Source organism: Xylona heveae (assembly GCF_001619985.1).
Source record: "Xylona heveae TC161 unplaced genomic scaffold L228scaffold_1, whole genome shotgun sequence".
NCBI lineage: Eukaryota > Fungi > Ascomycota > Xylonomycetes > Xylonales > Xylonaceae > Xylona > Xylona heveae.
The window spans coordinates 2694546-2710795 of NW_017264193.1; the positions used below are offsets into that span (position 1 = coordinate 2694546).

The window sequence follows — 16250 nt, forward strand, 5'->3', positions numbered from 1 at the left end:
ATTTTGGGTTTGCGAGACCTAGATCAATTCTACAATATAATTATTACGAGACGTAGAAGCTCATGACCATTTTGGTCACGCTGTGCAACGCGTGTCATCAGCTCCGTCACAATTGGACCGTCAACACGACATCATAGCCTCGTTCCTGCTGATCCTCTTCCCTTAAAGCCAACTACTTAATACCTGCCCTTTCATGACCAGCGTACAAGCAGCATCCGTTCCACGCGTGATATCTGTTCGGCCCATCTCATTATTTGCAAGCCTTCTTCCACGTCGGCCGGCTTTTGCTCTCAGAAATTCTCCGATCAAGCTGAAACCGTTGAATTCCATTCAACACGCAAACATGGCAACGCTGGGTGGTGCACACAAGAAACACAAGGTGACCGTCATTGGTTCAGGCAATTGGTTCGTTTTCTGAGCGTCTCCTTTGGCCTCCTCGCTCATTGCTGCCTACTGCTACGGAATCATGGACCTTTTTTTTTGGCGGGCTGGATACTAACGGCTTTGGTTTCTACTACAGGGGATCTGTCATTTCCAAGATTGTCGCAGAGAATACGGCAGCAAATCCACAACTTTTTGAGCGTGACGTGCGCATGTGGGTTTATGAGGAGCAAGTCACGGTGCCGGAAAAATCAAAATATTATGACCCTTCATCGCAGTTCTCGACCAAGCCTCACCCTCTCTCGCAGCTGATCAATCACTTCCACGAAAACGTCAAGTACCTCCCCGGAATCGCGCTCCCCAAGAACCTCATCGCGGTGCCCTCTCTCGAAGACGCCGTCAGGGACTCGACGATTCTGATCTTCAACCTTCCTCACCAATTCATCAACCGAATCTGCAATCAATTGAAAGGCCATATCCTGCCATTCGCCCGAGGAATATCCTGCATCAAGGGAGTCGATGTGACACGGGATCGAGTGCGGCTCCACTCGGAAGTGATTGGATCAACTCTGGGCATCTACTGCGGAGCCCTCTCTGGAGCGAATATTGCCTCTGAGATTGCGGAGGAGAAATGGTCCGAGACGACGGTTGCGTACGATCCACCTCCCAAGGACTCCAAGGCTCCCACGCCAGTCCACACGACACAAGAAGGCGACGTGATCCCCGATGGTGTGGTTGATCTGGCTGCAGTGGACGAGTCCATTGAGACCAACACTCCGTACAAGCCGAGACTGGTCTCGTTGCCATCGGAATACCCGCCGTTGGACCACCGTTCGTTGAAGCTGCTCTTTCACCGCCCGTATTTTCATGTGCGTATGGTATCGGATGTTGCAGGTGTCTCGCTGAGCGGAGCGTTGAAGAACGTTGTCGCTCTAGCAGCCGGTTTCGTCGACGGTATGGGCTGGGGCGACAATGCCAAGGCCGCCGTGATGCGCGTTGGGCTGCTAGAGATGGTGAAATTTGGCCAGTACTATTTCTCCGAGTCTGTGCGGCCAGCCACTTTTACCGAGGAAAGTGCTGGTGTGGCAGATCTTATCACCAGTTGCTCTGGCGGACGTAATTTCCGTTGCGCAAAGTTGTCCATTGAGCGCGGTGTCGCTCTAGATGAAGTCGAGCGCACCGAGCTCAACGGTCAGAGCCTCCAGGGCAACTTGACCGCCAAGGAAGTTAATGAGTTCTTGAAAGCCAAGGGTCAGGAGGATGAGTTTCCCTTGCTTACCGCCGTCTATCGTAAGTGAACATTTCCCTTGTTTCACTCTTTTCCATGCCGTTTCGTTTTTCGATCCCGGCTCCTTTTCAAATGACCAATCCTTCAATATGGAGCCATGAAGAACATGTACTAAAATTTTCTCTAGGCATCCTTGAAGGCTCTGCGAAAGTCGAAGATATTCCACACCTGCTAGCGTAGATGGGCGTGCTGTAGAGCAATCCAATTTTACTTTCTGGTCCTCTATCATTCGAAGATATCACTTTACTAGCTTTTCTCTGCTCGCATCGCTCGTCACGCATTCGCAGCGGCAGACTATATCATTTCAACTATCGGTAATGGTGCATCGTGCGTTCTCTGATCCCTGAGCATCTGAAGCTCATTGGTAGAGGCTAGAGCCTCGCGTCTCGAATTATCGGGTCTTTCAAACCTTGAACGGTGCACTTGACGATGTGTATCGACGAGGACTCGGCACCGTGTAACTCTATTTCCATCCGAACGAAACCCATGGTTCATTTTCATGGCTCATTCATGATGCATGCGATATATGCGTCATTGCTTCGTTTCTTTTCTTTTTCTTTTTTCCCCTACCCATGTTTTTATTATTAGCAGTACTGCCAGTACAATTCATCAGACTCTCAGTCGCAGTCTACCACTTCCTTTCAACTTGTTCACTTTGTATTTCATATTTCATATTTCATATTTTGCATTTCCATTTCCCTTTACGTTTTCATTTCCATTTCCATTCACACTTATCGTGCTCTAGGACTCTCGTGTTGACCTGACCCGCGTCCCCTCTTACGTTGTCGACTTTTTCATATCCTCATGTTTGAACGTCACGTCCACGCAGACCAGCTTTTTTTTTTTCCCAATGTTCAATGTTTCAATGTTTAAATGTTTCAATGTTAAGATATCATAGGAGTATTAGAATTTAAAACCTACTATACATCACGTATACTGTCAGTGTTAACTTTGTCTTTCTTGACTTACCATCCCGTCCGTCCCGCCCGTGTCGTCCGCTCTCGAGAGACAGCGTGTTGAGCAAACAATTTTCGAAAAGAAAAAAAAAAGAGAGAGAGAGAGAAGATGAATTGCATTTGAATTATTCAAAGTACCCCCATGAAATGAACAAATAAAATAAATAAATAAGTTGGTATACCACAACTTTAATAATAAATTGTTCTTGTTGTTATAATTGTATTTGTATTTGCTATGCAAGTGTGCACTGTGAAGGCGAGGGAAGGAAGAAGGAAAAAGGAGAAAGGAGAACAAAAAAGAAAAAAGGAAAAAAAAAGAAAAGAAGACGACCAGGTCGACGCACTGAGTCACTGACGTCAGGTCAACATTTATGCCTGATAAGATATAACATAACATCTCTTGAATAACAAACACTATGGCCTTTGCACGAACGAGAAATACTATACCATACCTTGTACAAAAGATCCTCGCGATATCATTTAGAAGCCCAGCAGCAGCAGCAGCAGCAAAAAATAATGAAAAAAGGAAAAGGATTTATAAAGGATTTATAAAATGTTAATAACATAAAAAAAAGAAGAAAGAAAGAAAGGGGAAAAAAAAGGGTTTAAAAAAAAAAAGGTGGGGCCATCCTAGTTGCGCTCTCTTCGTCTGTCTGTCTGTCGGTAGTTTGGAGTGAGGTAGAAGTGAGAAGTGAGGGGGGGTATCAGTATCATGGCCTCTAAATCAAACAAAAATGGTTGAAAATGGGGACGAAAGATACAACTGTACATGAAAGTTTGGTAATGAGGCGGTAATGAAGACGGGATATAAAAACAGCTCTTTGATATCTGTGATATCTGTGATTTCTGTTAAAAAAAAAGAATCTCCCCTCTCTATCCTTGGCAAAAAAAAAATCCCCAAAAAATAATAGAATGGGAAATAAAGACGCGGATTGATAGTTCCCAGCCCGTACAGCCGAATGATAAACCAGCCATACAGCCAAATGATACACCAGACATACAACCAAATGATGTTCCAGACGAACAAATCCTTCATCCAAGGCTAAGGCGGCGTGGGCGATTGGATTTCCATGGCTTGGTCTCCGAGCCGCTGTTCCATGATTTCCCGGGCGTAGAATTCCACCAGCATGGTGCCGTACGCGTCTAGCGTTTCTACTGGTATAGAAAGTCGAAATTCATTCAACACTAGGAATTGCAATTCGAGGTGATTTAATTCGACAAGAGGTAGTCCACCGACCTGTACATCACGCACCCATTGAGTAAGTGTTTGCATGCAAAATAAGAGGAAGTGGAAAGGGGGGGAAATGGTCTACGTTACCTTGGCGTATCGAGAATTGGTATAAAAGACGTCGGAAAAGAACTTGCTGGCGCAAGTGACGCCGGCAATGACGAGCCGGTGAATGTTATAACTATCCACAACAAAGAAATGTGACAGATTATAGGGATCCGCTGGCGGCGTGGGTCCCGGTGGTATTGATGGAGAGGGCGCGTCGGCTCTCTCCTGCGCGGCCAAGTGACCTGACGAAGGAGGTGTGGCTGCTGCTGCTGCTGCTGCTGCTGCTGCTGCTCCACCCGACGGTATTGTTGTTGGTGGTGGTGGTGGTGGTGGTACTGATGCGGTGCCGGCGGGAGTGCCGGCTTCAGCTGGCGACGCAATCTCGTCTCGCGGCCCCAGGTGCTCAGTCGATTGTTGTGCGGCTTTGGTCTGAGCAAGGCTCCGAAGAGGAGCCGTGTTGACTCGCTCCGTCATTCGGTCAAAATATACTAGTAGACTTAAAAAGACCTCGTACGTTGTCGGGCAGTATTTGTGTATTCGGGTTAGGTAGCTCAGGATGGTGATGCTCGGAATGTTCTTGCCGTGAAAAGCCAAGACGCTCGAGCTTTGCTGGCTGAGGCCTGATGTTCCTTCGGCCGGCGGAATGTGTCGATGCAGATGCTCATGTTGGCGATCATTGGTGGAGGTAATTTTGGTCAAGAGGCCAGCTACCATTTCAATGATATCGGTCACGGGCATTGCGCTAATCTCATACTGCAAGCCCACCTCGTCTGATCCCTGCCATGCGCCATGTGCGGAGCGGGACTGTAATAGAAACTCTTCACTCGCAAAGCTCTCAATGTGCGACAAGTCCCGCACTTTGATCCGCCGGGGCGTACTGGGAGTAGCATCGCCCCTTTGCGGTGCACCGCGTCCGCTTGCCGGGGAGGACGTAGATGCACCGGATCCCGGGGCCACCGGCGACGGGCGAGAGGAGTGCTGTAACAAGGGGTCTTCTGCAATGGGTACCGATCGTGGCACCGGGTGTTGAGATGCGAATGAGGGCGCGGTGGAGAGTCCTCCGTGGGCCTGGGCAGCAGACGGCGGACGAGACTGCTGTTGCAGACCGCCGGGTGTGGATGCGGCGGCACTGCTAACTTTGGCAGGCTGTGGACCAGAATGTGATGGCGTTGATGACGATGAGGATAATGATGACGTTGCTGATGTTGCTGATCGTGATGCGCCGGCTGGTGCTGGCGTCGGTATGCCAGAGTAATCGGCGTTGGGTCGTGTTGGGGTCGAGTGTGAAGGACGATAGAGGGGTTCAGCGGTGGATTGCTGAGCCTGCAGCGTGTTTCCACCGAGCATGGTGGAGGAAGAAGTGAGATAAGTGAGAATCAGGATGGCTGATTAGCACACGGCCATATCAGCAAAAAAAAAACTTGCAAAATGCTTTGGCAGATAATGACGTGGGCAAGTGTGAACAAGAGAGTCGGTATCGAGGAGGGTCTAGACACACGCGTGGGCGGGCGCAGAGAAGGGCTTCGATGGTGACGTTTTCGCTCAGAGCTGCTGTACCCACGTTCGAAAAGGAACCAAGCGCGTAAAAGAGTCTAAAACAGAATAAACGGAATTAAAGACAATGGCGCAGATTATGCAGGCTGGCAGTAATTATTATTATTCGCCCTTGATTAGAGGCAGATTGGGCATGACGAGGATGATGTCGGGAGGTAAGTAGGTTAGGTAGGAAGGGTTGTGTGTATTGTTGGTGGATTAGCTGCACTTGCACGTTTGGGGGTCGTCGGGGGGGAAGGGAGTAGCCAAGGAGTGAGAGAGCGAGTGAGAGAGACTCTGTGTGTGTGTCTGTGTGGGTGTGTGTAATGTGTGTAATGCGTGTAATGGGGGACCAGAGGGAAAAGATACGGCTACGTAGGCGCAGGCGAGAGACAAGAGAGAATAGCTTGTCAAGTTATATCTGGCTACCTACGAGTACTACTATGTAGGTGGATCTTCGTCGTCTCTCCTTACGGTCTAACGGGATGAATAACCACCGGATGGCGGTTCATTTTTAGTGGTGAAAGCGGAGAGAGAGAGAGAGAGTAACATAACTGTCGTGGTTACTCTGGTATAACGCAGTACTAGTTATAACTTGAGGAGATACTCTAACTGTAAGGAGGACTTCTCTCTGGCCGTTGCTCCACCCGGAAAGCCCTGCGAGAACCCACTACAGATGCGGATCCGGAACCCCAGTAAAAACCACGCGAGCGACCTCAAGATGGAGCTTGATTCTCTTTTTGCGCTGACAACGTCAAAATCAACTCTTTGAGAAATATCTCCTGTCGACGCAACAGCAATTGATGTAGGGAGAGAGAGAGGCACGGAATTGGTGGGGGAGACGGAAAAAAGGGGATATGCTTCTAGTCCCATTGCTTGTCTTTGACACAGTCGACACGGGCAGCAAATAGAATGTCACGAATGGCGCACGGGCGGGAGATTAGAGATTCGACTAAAATGTCTGAGGCTGACCACTACCTTGACCCCGTCAATCTGTTGCCTTTGGGGTCAAAGGTAACTTAAAATTCAATTCTTCGTATCAGGGGCCATCTCACCTCTTCGCGAAGAATCGATGTGATGTGTGGACAAAGTAAAAAGAAAAATGGGATAAGGAACGAAGGGACATCTTCCAAAGGTGGTCTAGAACAAAGGGTCGTAATGTTGGTAACTTAATGCCGTACAACGGCCGAGGGTGATGAGGATCTCATAGATAACAATCCTCCTCCTTATCGCCTCCCGAAACCGACCTTTCATAAACTTACACATGCTGTATAAAACCCGTACAAGATGCATCATCCTCGTCACGGACAAGAGTGCAAAGGCAAGAAAGAAAGGAAAAAGAAGGAATGATTACCGGGATCCCACCCCCCTTTGCCCTTTTGCGCATTCACCAATCAGCTACTGACTCCCAGAATGATACAATCTCGTTCAAAAGAAAAAGCAAACAAGAACTGATGAGGTCAATCCGGTAATCATCGCTGTCTCGGTAAGCCATCTACAGCCTCTAGCGTCCCAACTCTTGTCATGGTGGTGGTCGTGGTCATTTGTGTGGGAGGTATGGCGGTCTCGGTGTGGTCGCAGCTAGGCCAATCCAACACCCCCATTCCATTGCCCAATCAACCTTGATAGTCCTGTAATCTTTAGAGTATCCATACTGTTCGGCTCTGATTGTAAGTATAACAAGCAACCCATAAATGTATGGCAGATGGTCATTTATTTTACACGTTAAGAGCTCTACCATGACAATCACACAGAGAGCTCTGCCTGATGAGAGATTGACAAGTGGACGGATACCGGCACTCATCAAAGCGCAACTATGCAACAATATAACCTCCAAATCTTGTCATCCTCCGCTTCTTCGGCTCCGCTCGGAGCCTCGGCGCAAGCACATCATTGAAGCTTTCAAACATCTACTATTTTTTGACTCTTGACCTCATATCCTCATTTTCCCTTTTTGCATTTGGAACAAGCGAAATTTATGAAAAAAGACTCAAAATATTTTCCATACGACATCAGGATTGAAAATGGATCCCTCTATAATACACAGAGAAAAGGCGCAAAGCGTAATCCGAACAAACAGAGACGATCCAACCCGCTCAGTACGGACCGGGCGCCGTGTATCCATTGTCGGGCAGGTATAAATGTCTTACGGCACCCTTTGCCGTAAGCACAGCCAGTCGAATGACACCGCCAGAGCTGCCGTCCCATTTGATGGCCTCCTGCAACGCGCCCTTGACAAAGTTGATGCCCTCCTCCTCATTCATGCCTTCTCTCCAGTTGGCATCACAGTATCCATAAATGTAAGTCGAACCGGAACCACCAATGGCATAGGATTGTTTGTGGAGAGATCCGCCCAGAGGGATCGAGTACACTTGTCCACCGTGGCGCTTGTCGTATCCTGCAATGATAATGCCAGCACTGTACAAACGTCCATCAGCACGAATATTCAATGTCCCAAAAACAGACCAAAGGAACCTGGTGTGTCCCTACCTAAGCATATCCTTGTTCTCGTAGCACAAGTCTTGGAAGAGAGAAGCGGCCGTCTGAGTCGTCGGGGGCTCGTTGTTGGTAATGTCGTACATTTGGAGGTAGTAGTGAACAATGTCCGCGACCGCCTGAGTATCCGCGGCAGATCCTGATCGACAGCACCAGATGGTGTCGTGCACTTGGGTCAACTTGTCCGTCACTCGATTCGCAATGTAAGCGCCAGTTGTCGTTCGGCTGTCGGCTCCTAATATGACACCGTCTTTGAAGTTGATGGCCATGCTGCACAAATGAGTATTTTGAATCTGAAAATTGATATGCGAGTATTGGGAGGTCCATCGAGAGATCCTAACGCTCTCTCGATGCTAAATAATGGAGGTAAGAACCGACGTACATTGATGTTCCGAGGCTGCAACAGAAAGCTCATTAGCAACAAATACCACGGATACTTGGAATATCAAAGACGACCTACTTAACCTCGCCCTTCTTCAGGTGGTTCATATCAACATGGATGCCGTCTGAATAATGAGTGTCAATAGAAGCACCAACTTCATACAATCAGCTTGCAACGCACCTGCACCGAGCATCCCAGTAGCGGGATGGTCCATCATGATGAAATTTGTTATCGAGTAGTGGAAGCTCTTGACGAATAGGTTGGGACAATGGTTTGGAGAAGGTTAAGCGATATGCGTCGTGGTGGTAATGGCGATTCGTTAGATGGTGAAGTGGTGATAGTCGATTTAGTGATGATGATGGAAGCTTGTCGCTGATCTGATATGTCGGAGGTCCGAGGCAGCACAACCTACGCGTTTCGCATTGGCCCAAGCTTCCCCACGTCCCAGACACCAGTGACTTCCACCGCCACCACTTGATAATACAAAGCCCCGTAAGCAGCAATATACAAAACAATAATTCATCCAGGACACGGATTACAAGTTAATTAATTTTATATATTTTGTGAATAGATTTCTATGAAAATCGCCGGTCCGAGGCGTCTTGTGTCACCACCATATGTTATTCCTGCAGCACGAAACTGCCGTATATACAACAAACATAGCGTCCTCTCGCTATGGGCTCATCCCGCTTTGTAGACCTCCCCCATTGTGTCCTGCGCATCTCGTGGGTTACGTTTCCAATATAATCCCCCCTGGGTATTCATCATACTGCTCCTACTCGAGATATCTTCGTGATGGCGGTGCCAGGGGCCCAGCCAAATAGCATACTGAACCAAATCACATCGACCGCATCCAACATTGTTTCGTACCTGCGTCTACCGGTGCTCGCATCCTCTGGAATCGCCGCTGTGCTCAGCGGATTACTATACTTTAAACAAAAGTGTGTTACTTATTATCAATTTCCCCATCGCCCTTCAAAGAGTCCTCCCTTGGGCCTTTCTCCAGAAAAATTAGTCGCTGTAATCAGTGGCACACCTACCAGCGGAATCAATACACTGACATTTCATTCCCCAGTGAACTAATCTATCCTCGCAATATACCACTTGGATCGCGCACCGAAGTGCCTCGCCCGCCCCAATTCGGCATCACAGACTTTGAAGAGCTCTCGATACCCACGCCGGACGGGGAATCCCTGAGCGCATTCTTCATCCGGCCATCGAACCGCTCATTCGCAAACAATGTGACGCTCCTCATGTTCCACGGGAACGCTGGCAACATTGGGCACCGATTGCCCATCGCGCGGGTCCTCGAGGAAAGCATTGGATGCAATGTGCTGATGCTACAATATCGTGGATACGGCTTATCGACGGGCTCGCCCAGTGAGCAAGGACTGTTGATCGATGGCCAAACGGGACTCGACTATCTACGCAATCGCGCCGAGACGGCGAACTCAAAGATTGTGATCTACGGTCAGAGTCTGGGCGGGGCGCTCAGTATTCAGCTCGCTGCGAAAAATCACGCCGAGGGGGATATTGCAGGGCTCATACTTGAGAATACATTTACTTCTATGCGCAAGCTCATTCCTAGGTATATATCTCATTTGTTTCTTTATGCCATTGATGCTATCATGTCCATTTCCATGTCCATATCATCCATATCTTGATAACTGACTTGTTTCTTCACAGTGCATTTCCTCCAGCGCGCTACCTCGCGCGGCTCTGCCACCAAGTATGGCCGAGCGAAACATTTCTGCCAGAAATTGAAAGTATACCTATTCTTTTCCTGAGCGGATTACAAGACGAGATTGTTCCGTAAGTTTTCCTCAAACTCCTTGTCCTCTTTCCTCCCTCTATCTTCCCGTTAAGCATAACCTTTTCCCTTTCGTTCGTCGCCCCTCACTTGGCCTTTTATAGCCTTTTACCATGTGCCAAGGACAAATATACACTTTACCCCCATACACATCCACATACGCGTACTTACCATACAATGCAGTCCCTCACACATGCGCCATCTCTACACCATAAGTCGCGCCAAGACGAAAATCTGGAAATCGTTCCCACAAGGCACCCACAACGATACTGTTGCCGAGCGAGGCTATTTTGACGCCATCGCCGAATTCATTGATGAGCATGTCCTTCTGAACAGTCGTTCACGGCGTAGATTTTCGCCCCGTCCAGCAAATGCTTGACTTGACGGCTAATGCATGTGTGTATCTAGCGTTTTTGTTATGCCTCTTCATTGTTGTCACTTTTCTTTTCATAACAATTGTCATCATCATGCTTTTGCAGCATCGTTATCATTCTATGCACCATTGTCCTTTTTGGACTTCTTTGTTCACAAATGTCTATACACTCCCCCTTTGAATGAAAAGGAAATAGAAAATGGAAGAGGGAATAGTGACTTTTCAGAAGCCATCTATCAATTTTATGAATGTCTCCAAGAAAACAGCGGGAAATAACAATTTTATCGTCGTAATGGACGTATGGACGTATGGACGAATGTGCGACGACGACGAGACAAACGTATGAATGTATGAACATATGGATTAGGGTGTCCATCAACCTTTTGTCTGTTACTCTTCTCCTGACAACCTATAAACGGATCAAATTTTTGCCGTAGGTTAGAGACCAAACTCCAGACAGGACGTAGGTGGTCCCCTTCAAGAAATCCCACCTTATGGATAAATTATGGTACCATATGCACAATTATCCATGATCACATACAGATGAATCTGTACAGATTATGTGTTGACGATGCATTGTTTATCTATTTCCTAAAACGGCAATATCCACGTCGTGGTCATATCTTTGTAGCCAAAATCCCCGTCGTTACAGTTTGCACATCACTTCCCAAACTCTATTCAGTTGAGCTTGGTCGCCATCACTACTAAAAGATATCACTTTCAAGAGAATGTTGTAGGGGCATGTTTATTTGAAGCTGTCCACGCAAAAGATATTACAATACTTCATAAAAAATAGACTTGATAATATTAATTAGTACCTACTCCTCGTCATCCAGTACAGCACCATGGAGAAAAGGCGGCTGTTCTACCCCCTGACAAACAAATCCCATCTATTATTTCCTTCCCATTTCCATTCCCATTTCCATTCCCCAAGGCTCTCATTTTCCCTGCATACCGCCTCTTCTACTACTCGTACAAACTTCAGAAAGCGTGGTCTCGCTCATGCCCGCTCTCCCTCAGAACCACGCATCTTTCCTAGTTTAGGATGGGACAGCATCGACCCTTCGTTACTGGTTGAAGAGGAAGCAATTCCAACCTACAGAGCCGAAAAGTTCTACCCGGCTCGCATCGGTGAGGTATTCAACCACCGGTATCAAGTAGTCGGCAAGTTGGGTTATGGATCCAGCGCGACAGTGTGGCTATGTCGTGACCTTTTGTAAGAGACAGTTTTATTTTACCCAACTCTATTCCCATCTCGTCTCCTTTCCCATCTCATTTACCTTATGTTATATAAATATACATTCAAATCATCTAACACAGAGGCAGTGACCATCGTCATGTAGCATTAAAAATCTACACAGCGTCGTCAACATCAGGAACCCGCGAGGTTGAAATTTACAATCATCTAAAAAGACTCCAGTCCGACCATGCGGGCCAGTCCTGCCTTCGATGGTTGATCGAGGTCTTTCAGACCCAGAGCCCAGATGGACATAATGTTCATACTTGCCTAGTGCATCCGCCTCTTGGGATCAGCCTCGATCAACTCACCCCGCTGCTCCCAGATGGGGTCATGAGTAGCGAAATTGTGAGAACTACGATGCGGAATATCCTTGCCGCGCTGGATTTCCTCCACACGGAAGCACATGTTATACATACCGGTGGGTATCTTTCCTTTGCCTTTTTCTATTTTCTCTTTCTTTATATATACATAACTATATTATTTTTTTGGTTTTTGTTTTTCTGAAATAAAAAATATTATTTTACTTTACTTTACTTTACTTTATCTTATTTTTACAAAAGCCAAACCTTCTACATTAAAAGACATGTTCAAAGCGAGTAACTAACTCAAATACACACAGATCTCCAACCAAACAACATCCTCCTGGGCATCAGAGACAACTCAATTTTATCCAGATTCGAAAAAGCAGAATTTGAAGCGCCTGTGCCGCGTAAGACGCTCGAGGATCGTACCATTTACCTCTCACGACCGCTGCCCATCTCCTTTGGCACGCCCGTTCTCTGTGATTTGGGCGAGGCTCGCCTGGGCACCGACGGCCAACAGGGCGATATCATGCCCGATATCTACCGGGCGCCAGAGGTCATCTTGGACATGAGCTGGGACTACAAAGTTGACATTTGGAATGTTGGGATGGTGGTAAGTGACGAATTTTATTTGTTTTCCTCTATTGCAATTTTCTTGCATTTATCCATTATTATACTGTAACAACTCGCCCGCCCGCCCCGCCACCGCCAACAAAAAATGAAAGTAAAGTCTAACAATATGTGACACCCACAAGATCTGGGATCTGTTTGAGCATCGACACCTTTTTCGGGCTCGCAATCCCGAACATAAGCTGGACGATGGATACCATCTCGCTGAGATACAGGCAGTCCTGGGAAGCCCGCCACCTCCTGACTTTTTGGCTCGGAGCAAAAGGAGCCTCCAGTTTTGGGATAAAAATGGTTTGTCCTCCTCGTTTCCCCTGAGGAACCTTGATAAACATGAGCCATATATTTAGTCCGTTTTACTTTTAATTTTTTTAACTTTAATTTTCAAAAGTTGCGCTAACGAATCTTTGAACTTCTGTTATATATCAGGTACATGGAAAGGCACGGCGCCTATACCAGACCACTGTGATCTCGACGCTCTGGAAGAGCGACTCAAGGGTGATGAAAAGGCCGACTTTCTACGTTTTCTCCGACGAATGCTATGCTGGCGACCAGAAGAAAGAGCCAATGCAAAGGAGCTTCTCTTTGATCCTTGGCTGATGCGGGGTCTTCTAAAATGAATTGCGGTCCGAAAATTGATCGTTGTATTATTGGCAAGGAGAAATAAAAAAAGAGGGAGCGTAGATAAATACAAGAGCTTAAAGAGTAGCACTCTGATACATGGAAAGTGGCATAACCCTAATTTGAAAGAAAAAAAAAGAGGTAAAAGTAAAATGAAAAGGTCCTATATTGACAATCTTGGTTCTAGATATGCCGACAATGTGGCATCCAGATGCTAGAATTAAGTACAAGTGGCGCACTGCCCACCGAATGTAAGAAGAATTGAAAAGAAAGTGTGCCCTATATATGAAAAATTTGGGTGGTGAAATGGATCGAAAATAAAATAAAAGGAATGCTTTGCTTTGAGTCACAAGCCCTGGACCAAAGAAGACGTGGGGAAAAAAAGAAGAGAGAAGAAAAGTGGAGAAAAAAAAAGTAGAGAAGAGAAAAGAAGAGGAGAAAAGAGACCAAAAGAAAAAGAGAGAAAGCAGAAGAAGAAGAAGTCGAGAGAGCGCTTCGGAATGCATTTACTAGAATGAGAATTTCATATATATGAAAAGAGGGTATAAACGTTATCATGACGAAGCACGCTTGACTTCTTCTTTTCCAGCGCTCCGGACGCTCATCATAAAATCGTCTTCGCGGCCAAGATCCCACGTTGTGGTGCTGGACCAGCCAATCTCCTTGAGCACTTCGCCGCGATTTCCATACAGTTTGCTTTCGAGCTTGGCCAGCAGCGCCACGGCAGTTCGAACGAGAAACTTGTCGCCTTCAAAAACGTACACGTCCCAGATGCGCGTGACGATGTCGAGAGGGACACACCGGGTAAAAAGAGTAGTGAACAGGGGTTCAATAAATGCATCTGGGTGAAGCATCAAGTGGTTGCACAGATGATCGTAGAGTCGTGGGAGTTTGTATTGTAGGGCTCGAAGGGTAATGTCGTAAGCGCGATGAACGGCGCTTTCGTCTCGAGTCAAGAAGGCCAGTGGAAGGGGACGATTGAGGAGATTTGCCAGAGTTCGAAAGGACTCTGACGGTGATAGGTTGAGGAGGAGCACTCCGGCAATACGCTACAAAGTGGGTCAAAAAAGGTTAGCGGGCACGAGATTGACTGCAAAATGATGATAACTTCTCCAAAAACTTACATGAGTGCCATAAATATATCCAAGGTCGGGTCTGTACACGGCGTATGCCATTAACACGTCTACCAGAGACTCATGTAAAGGACCCTGTGGTTGGAAAATCTGAAGCTCAGGAAACGTATCCCTTGCATCCCTTCGAATGGCCTCAAACCACTCCTCCTCGCGAGACACCTTCCCTTCAGTGTCTTTGCCCGTATGAAATAACTTTTCTAATTCCTTGGCCCTTTTAAGCGCTGCAGAATAACTGTTGTCCGTCAATTCAAGCTCGTTTCCGACAGCCTTTTGCCAAACCACTCCCCGGTTCCGTGGCGCAATGCCGCGCCACCATAGTTCCCGTGTCCTGGGTTCTCGAACCGCTGTCTCCCAGTTCGGCAGAACATGTTGGTCCCAAATGCGAAGAAGCGACGTTTTCATCGCGTCGCGGTGGTTCTGATATTCCTGTTCCTTGGCAGCACGTTTCTTTTCTGGTTTGACGGAGCAAAATGTTAGCCATGGGAAAGAGTATGGGTCTCAAGTTAATTTATTGATCAGGGAGAAAAGAGTGAAAGAGGGGTGGGCGTACCAGCTTCAAGAGCCATGGCCATCATGTGTTGATATTCTCTAAGGTGTTTGCGCTCCTCTTTTGCCGATTTTGGAGGCAGCCAGCTGGGTCTCGTGCGAGACAGCACCTTCTCCTTTTCTCGACTAATGGGCAAGGGATCGATCATGACATCTCCCTTTCGCAAGGGTGGGAGTTCAATGGCCGCAGACGACTTGGATCGTGTATCTAAAAATCTAGGCTGAGGCGCGACGGCACCATTCTGAATCTGTTGCTCATGCTCTCGTTCTTCTTCCTCGGCGCGGGCTTCAAGCTTTACCGTCAGGGTCTTTGCTTCCTCGGAAAGGTCCGATAAAGCTGCCGTCCAAGACTTGATTCGCGGTCGGGAAAAGGGCATTGGCTCCGGAATAGAGCCCATTGTCGCTGCTCGAGGTAGAGGCGGCTTTGCGGGCGAGGTGGGTGCGGTTCCGTTCTGGCTCAAAGCCGAGTCGTCTTTTGGGGGGCTAGTACCTGGCGATACGGCTGCAGAAATGCTCCGCTCCTGGAGTGGCCGAGGAGAAATTGGCACGTTCCAGAAAACAGCATCATCTGGCACGTCCTCGTCCGAATCATGGTATTCTTCTTCCAGCTCCTCTATCGTCTTTCTGTTCATCTGCCAGGAACCCCGGCGAGCAGACGGCGTCGGCCCGGGCGACGAGGAACGCTGACTGCTTGAAGGCCGCAATGTGCGATTGTCTGATGAGGTCGGCGCAAAGTACCCATTGGCACCGCTTGGTGCGGGCGAGGGCGACCGATTTCGAAGGGTAGCGCTGCTCATCAACGAAGGCGTCGAGGCGCTTACCAACCCTCTCGGTGTTCGACTTCCACCATTCACCGGGCCGCCAAACGTGTTTGTTCTAACGACGCCATTCGTAGCTGCGGGGCCCCGAGGGCCGGCCGATGTTATTTCCTTGAGCGGACCGTGAACGGGGGTAATGGTTCGTGTTGCTGTAGCCATGGACTTGCCAAAGGAAGCACGCTTTGTCGTAGTAAAGCGTTCTAAAGGCGCAATGACGTCGGAATGGAGGTCCTGAGAGGGCGAAAGCGAATCGTCGTCTAATCCGATTTCTTCGAAATGGGAGAGCTCGCCAAAATACCCGTCAGTGACGGAGAATTGACTCGAAGAACGAAAAGAAGAGGACTTGGAAGACTTGGAACGGGAAAGTTCGGGAGGTGAGCTGGGGACCTGAACGACGCTCATTGTGTCATTATTCTCCGTCCTATTTTGGTCCCGGGCAGAAGTTCACACGGTTTTGGTCTTGTCACG

General features: G+C 47.8%; 7 protein-coding genes across 7 annotated transcripts; 3 read left to right on the plus strand and 4 right to left on the minus strand.

Annotated features, from left to right (window-relative positions):
* Positions 1-343: 343 nt before the first annotated feature.
* On the plus strand, positions 344-1849 carry L228DRAFT_235803 (glycerol-3-phosphate dehydrogenase; the record flags this gene model as incomplete). Its single annotated transcript, XM_018330760.1, has 3 exons — positions 344-405; positions 521-1671; positions 1797-1849. 3 exons carry the CDS (start codon positions 344-346, stop codon positions 1847-1849), a joined length of 1266 nt encoding a protein of 421 aa, XP_018192335.1.
* Positions 1850-3667: 1818 nt separating this feature from the next.
* L228DRAFT_265146 (cyclin-domain-containing protein) lies at positions 3668-5248 on the minus strand (the record flags this gene model as incomplete). Its single annotated transcript, XM_018334660.1, has 2 exons — positions 3668-3862; positions 3944-5248. The coding sequence occupies 2 exons, from the start codon at positions 5246-5248 to the stop codon at positions 3668-3670; spliced, it is 1500 nt and encodes a 499-aa protein (XP_018192336.1).
* A 2282-nt stretch (positions 5249-7530) lies between these two features.
* On the minus strand, positions 7531-8529 carry L228DRAFT_265147 (proteasome subunit beta type; the record flags this gene model as incomplete). Its single annotated transcript, XM_018334661.1, has 5 exons — positions 7531-7852; positions 7925-8200; positions 8313-8327; positions 8391-8436; positions 8493-8529. 5 exons carry the CDS (start codon positions 8527-8529, stop codon positions 7531-7533), a joined length of 696 nt encoding a protein of 231 aa, XP_018192337.1.
* Positions 8530-8844: 315 nt separating this feature from the next.
* Positions 8845-10726, plus strand: L228DRAFT_226602 (alpha/beta-hydrolase). Its single transcript, XM_018330428.1, has 4 exons — positions 8845-9253; positions 9388-9900; positions 9999-10124; positions 10306-10726. Exons 1-4 carry the CDS (start codon positions 9108-9110, stop codon positions 10499-10501), a joined length of 981 nt encoding a protein of 326 aa, XP_018192338.1. The 5' UTR covers positions 8845-9107; the 3' UTR covers positions 10502-10726.
* A 453-nt stretch (positions 10727-11179) lies between these two features.
* L228DRAFT_279943 (kinase-like protein) lies at positions 11180-13284 on the plus strand (the record flags this gene model as incomplete). Its single annotated transcript, XM_018335742.1, has 5 exons — positions 11180-11711; positions 11822-12153; positions 12355-12650; positions 12793-12958; positions 13094-13284. Exons 1-5 carry the CDS (start codon positions 11341-11343, stop codon positions 13282-13284), a joined length of 1356 nt encoding a protein of 451 aa, XP_018192339.1. The 5' UTR covers positions 11180-11340.
* Positions 13285-13323: 39 nt separating this feature from the next.
* L228DRAFT_18736 (hypothetical protein) lies at positions 13324-14122 on the minus strand. The gene has a single exon (XM_018329591.1). The coding sequence runs from the start codon at positions 13789-13791 to the stop codon at positions 13363-13365; it is 429 nt and encodes a 142-aa protein (XP_018192340.1). The 5' UTR covers positions 13792-14122; the 3' UTR covers positions 13324-13362.
* L228DRAFT_235808 (RabGAP/TBC) lies at positions 13840-16184 on the minus strand (the record flags this gene model as incomplete). Its single annotated transcript, XM_018330761.1, has 3 exons — positions 13840-14334; positions 14410-14870; positions 14969-16184. 3 exons carry the CDS (start codon positions 16182-16184, stop codon positions 13840-13842), a joined length of 2172 nt encoding a protein of 723 aa, XP_018192341.1.
* Between the last annotated feature and the right edge of the window lie 66 nt (positions 16185-16250).

Bases quoted from the DNA above. Each gene is read 5' to 3' on its own strand.
- L228DRAFT_226602 (XM_018330428.1), top strand. From the start codon at position 9,108: ATGGCGGTGCCAGGGGCCCAGCCAAATAGCATACTGAACCAAATCACA. The intron at 9,901-9,998 runs GTATATATCTCA...GTTTCTTCACAG, and splicing joins ATGCGCAAGCTCATTCCTAG to TGCATTTCCTCCAGCGCGCT. The intron at 10,125-10,305 runs GTAAGTTTTCCT...CATACAATGCAG, and splicing joins TTACAAGACGAGATTGTTCC to TCCCTCACACATGCGCCATC.
- L228DRAFT_18736 (XM_018329591.1), bottom strand. From the start codon at position 13,791: ATGCATTCCGAAGCGCTCTCTCGACTTCTTCTTCTTCTGCTTTCTCTC.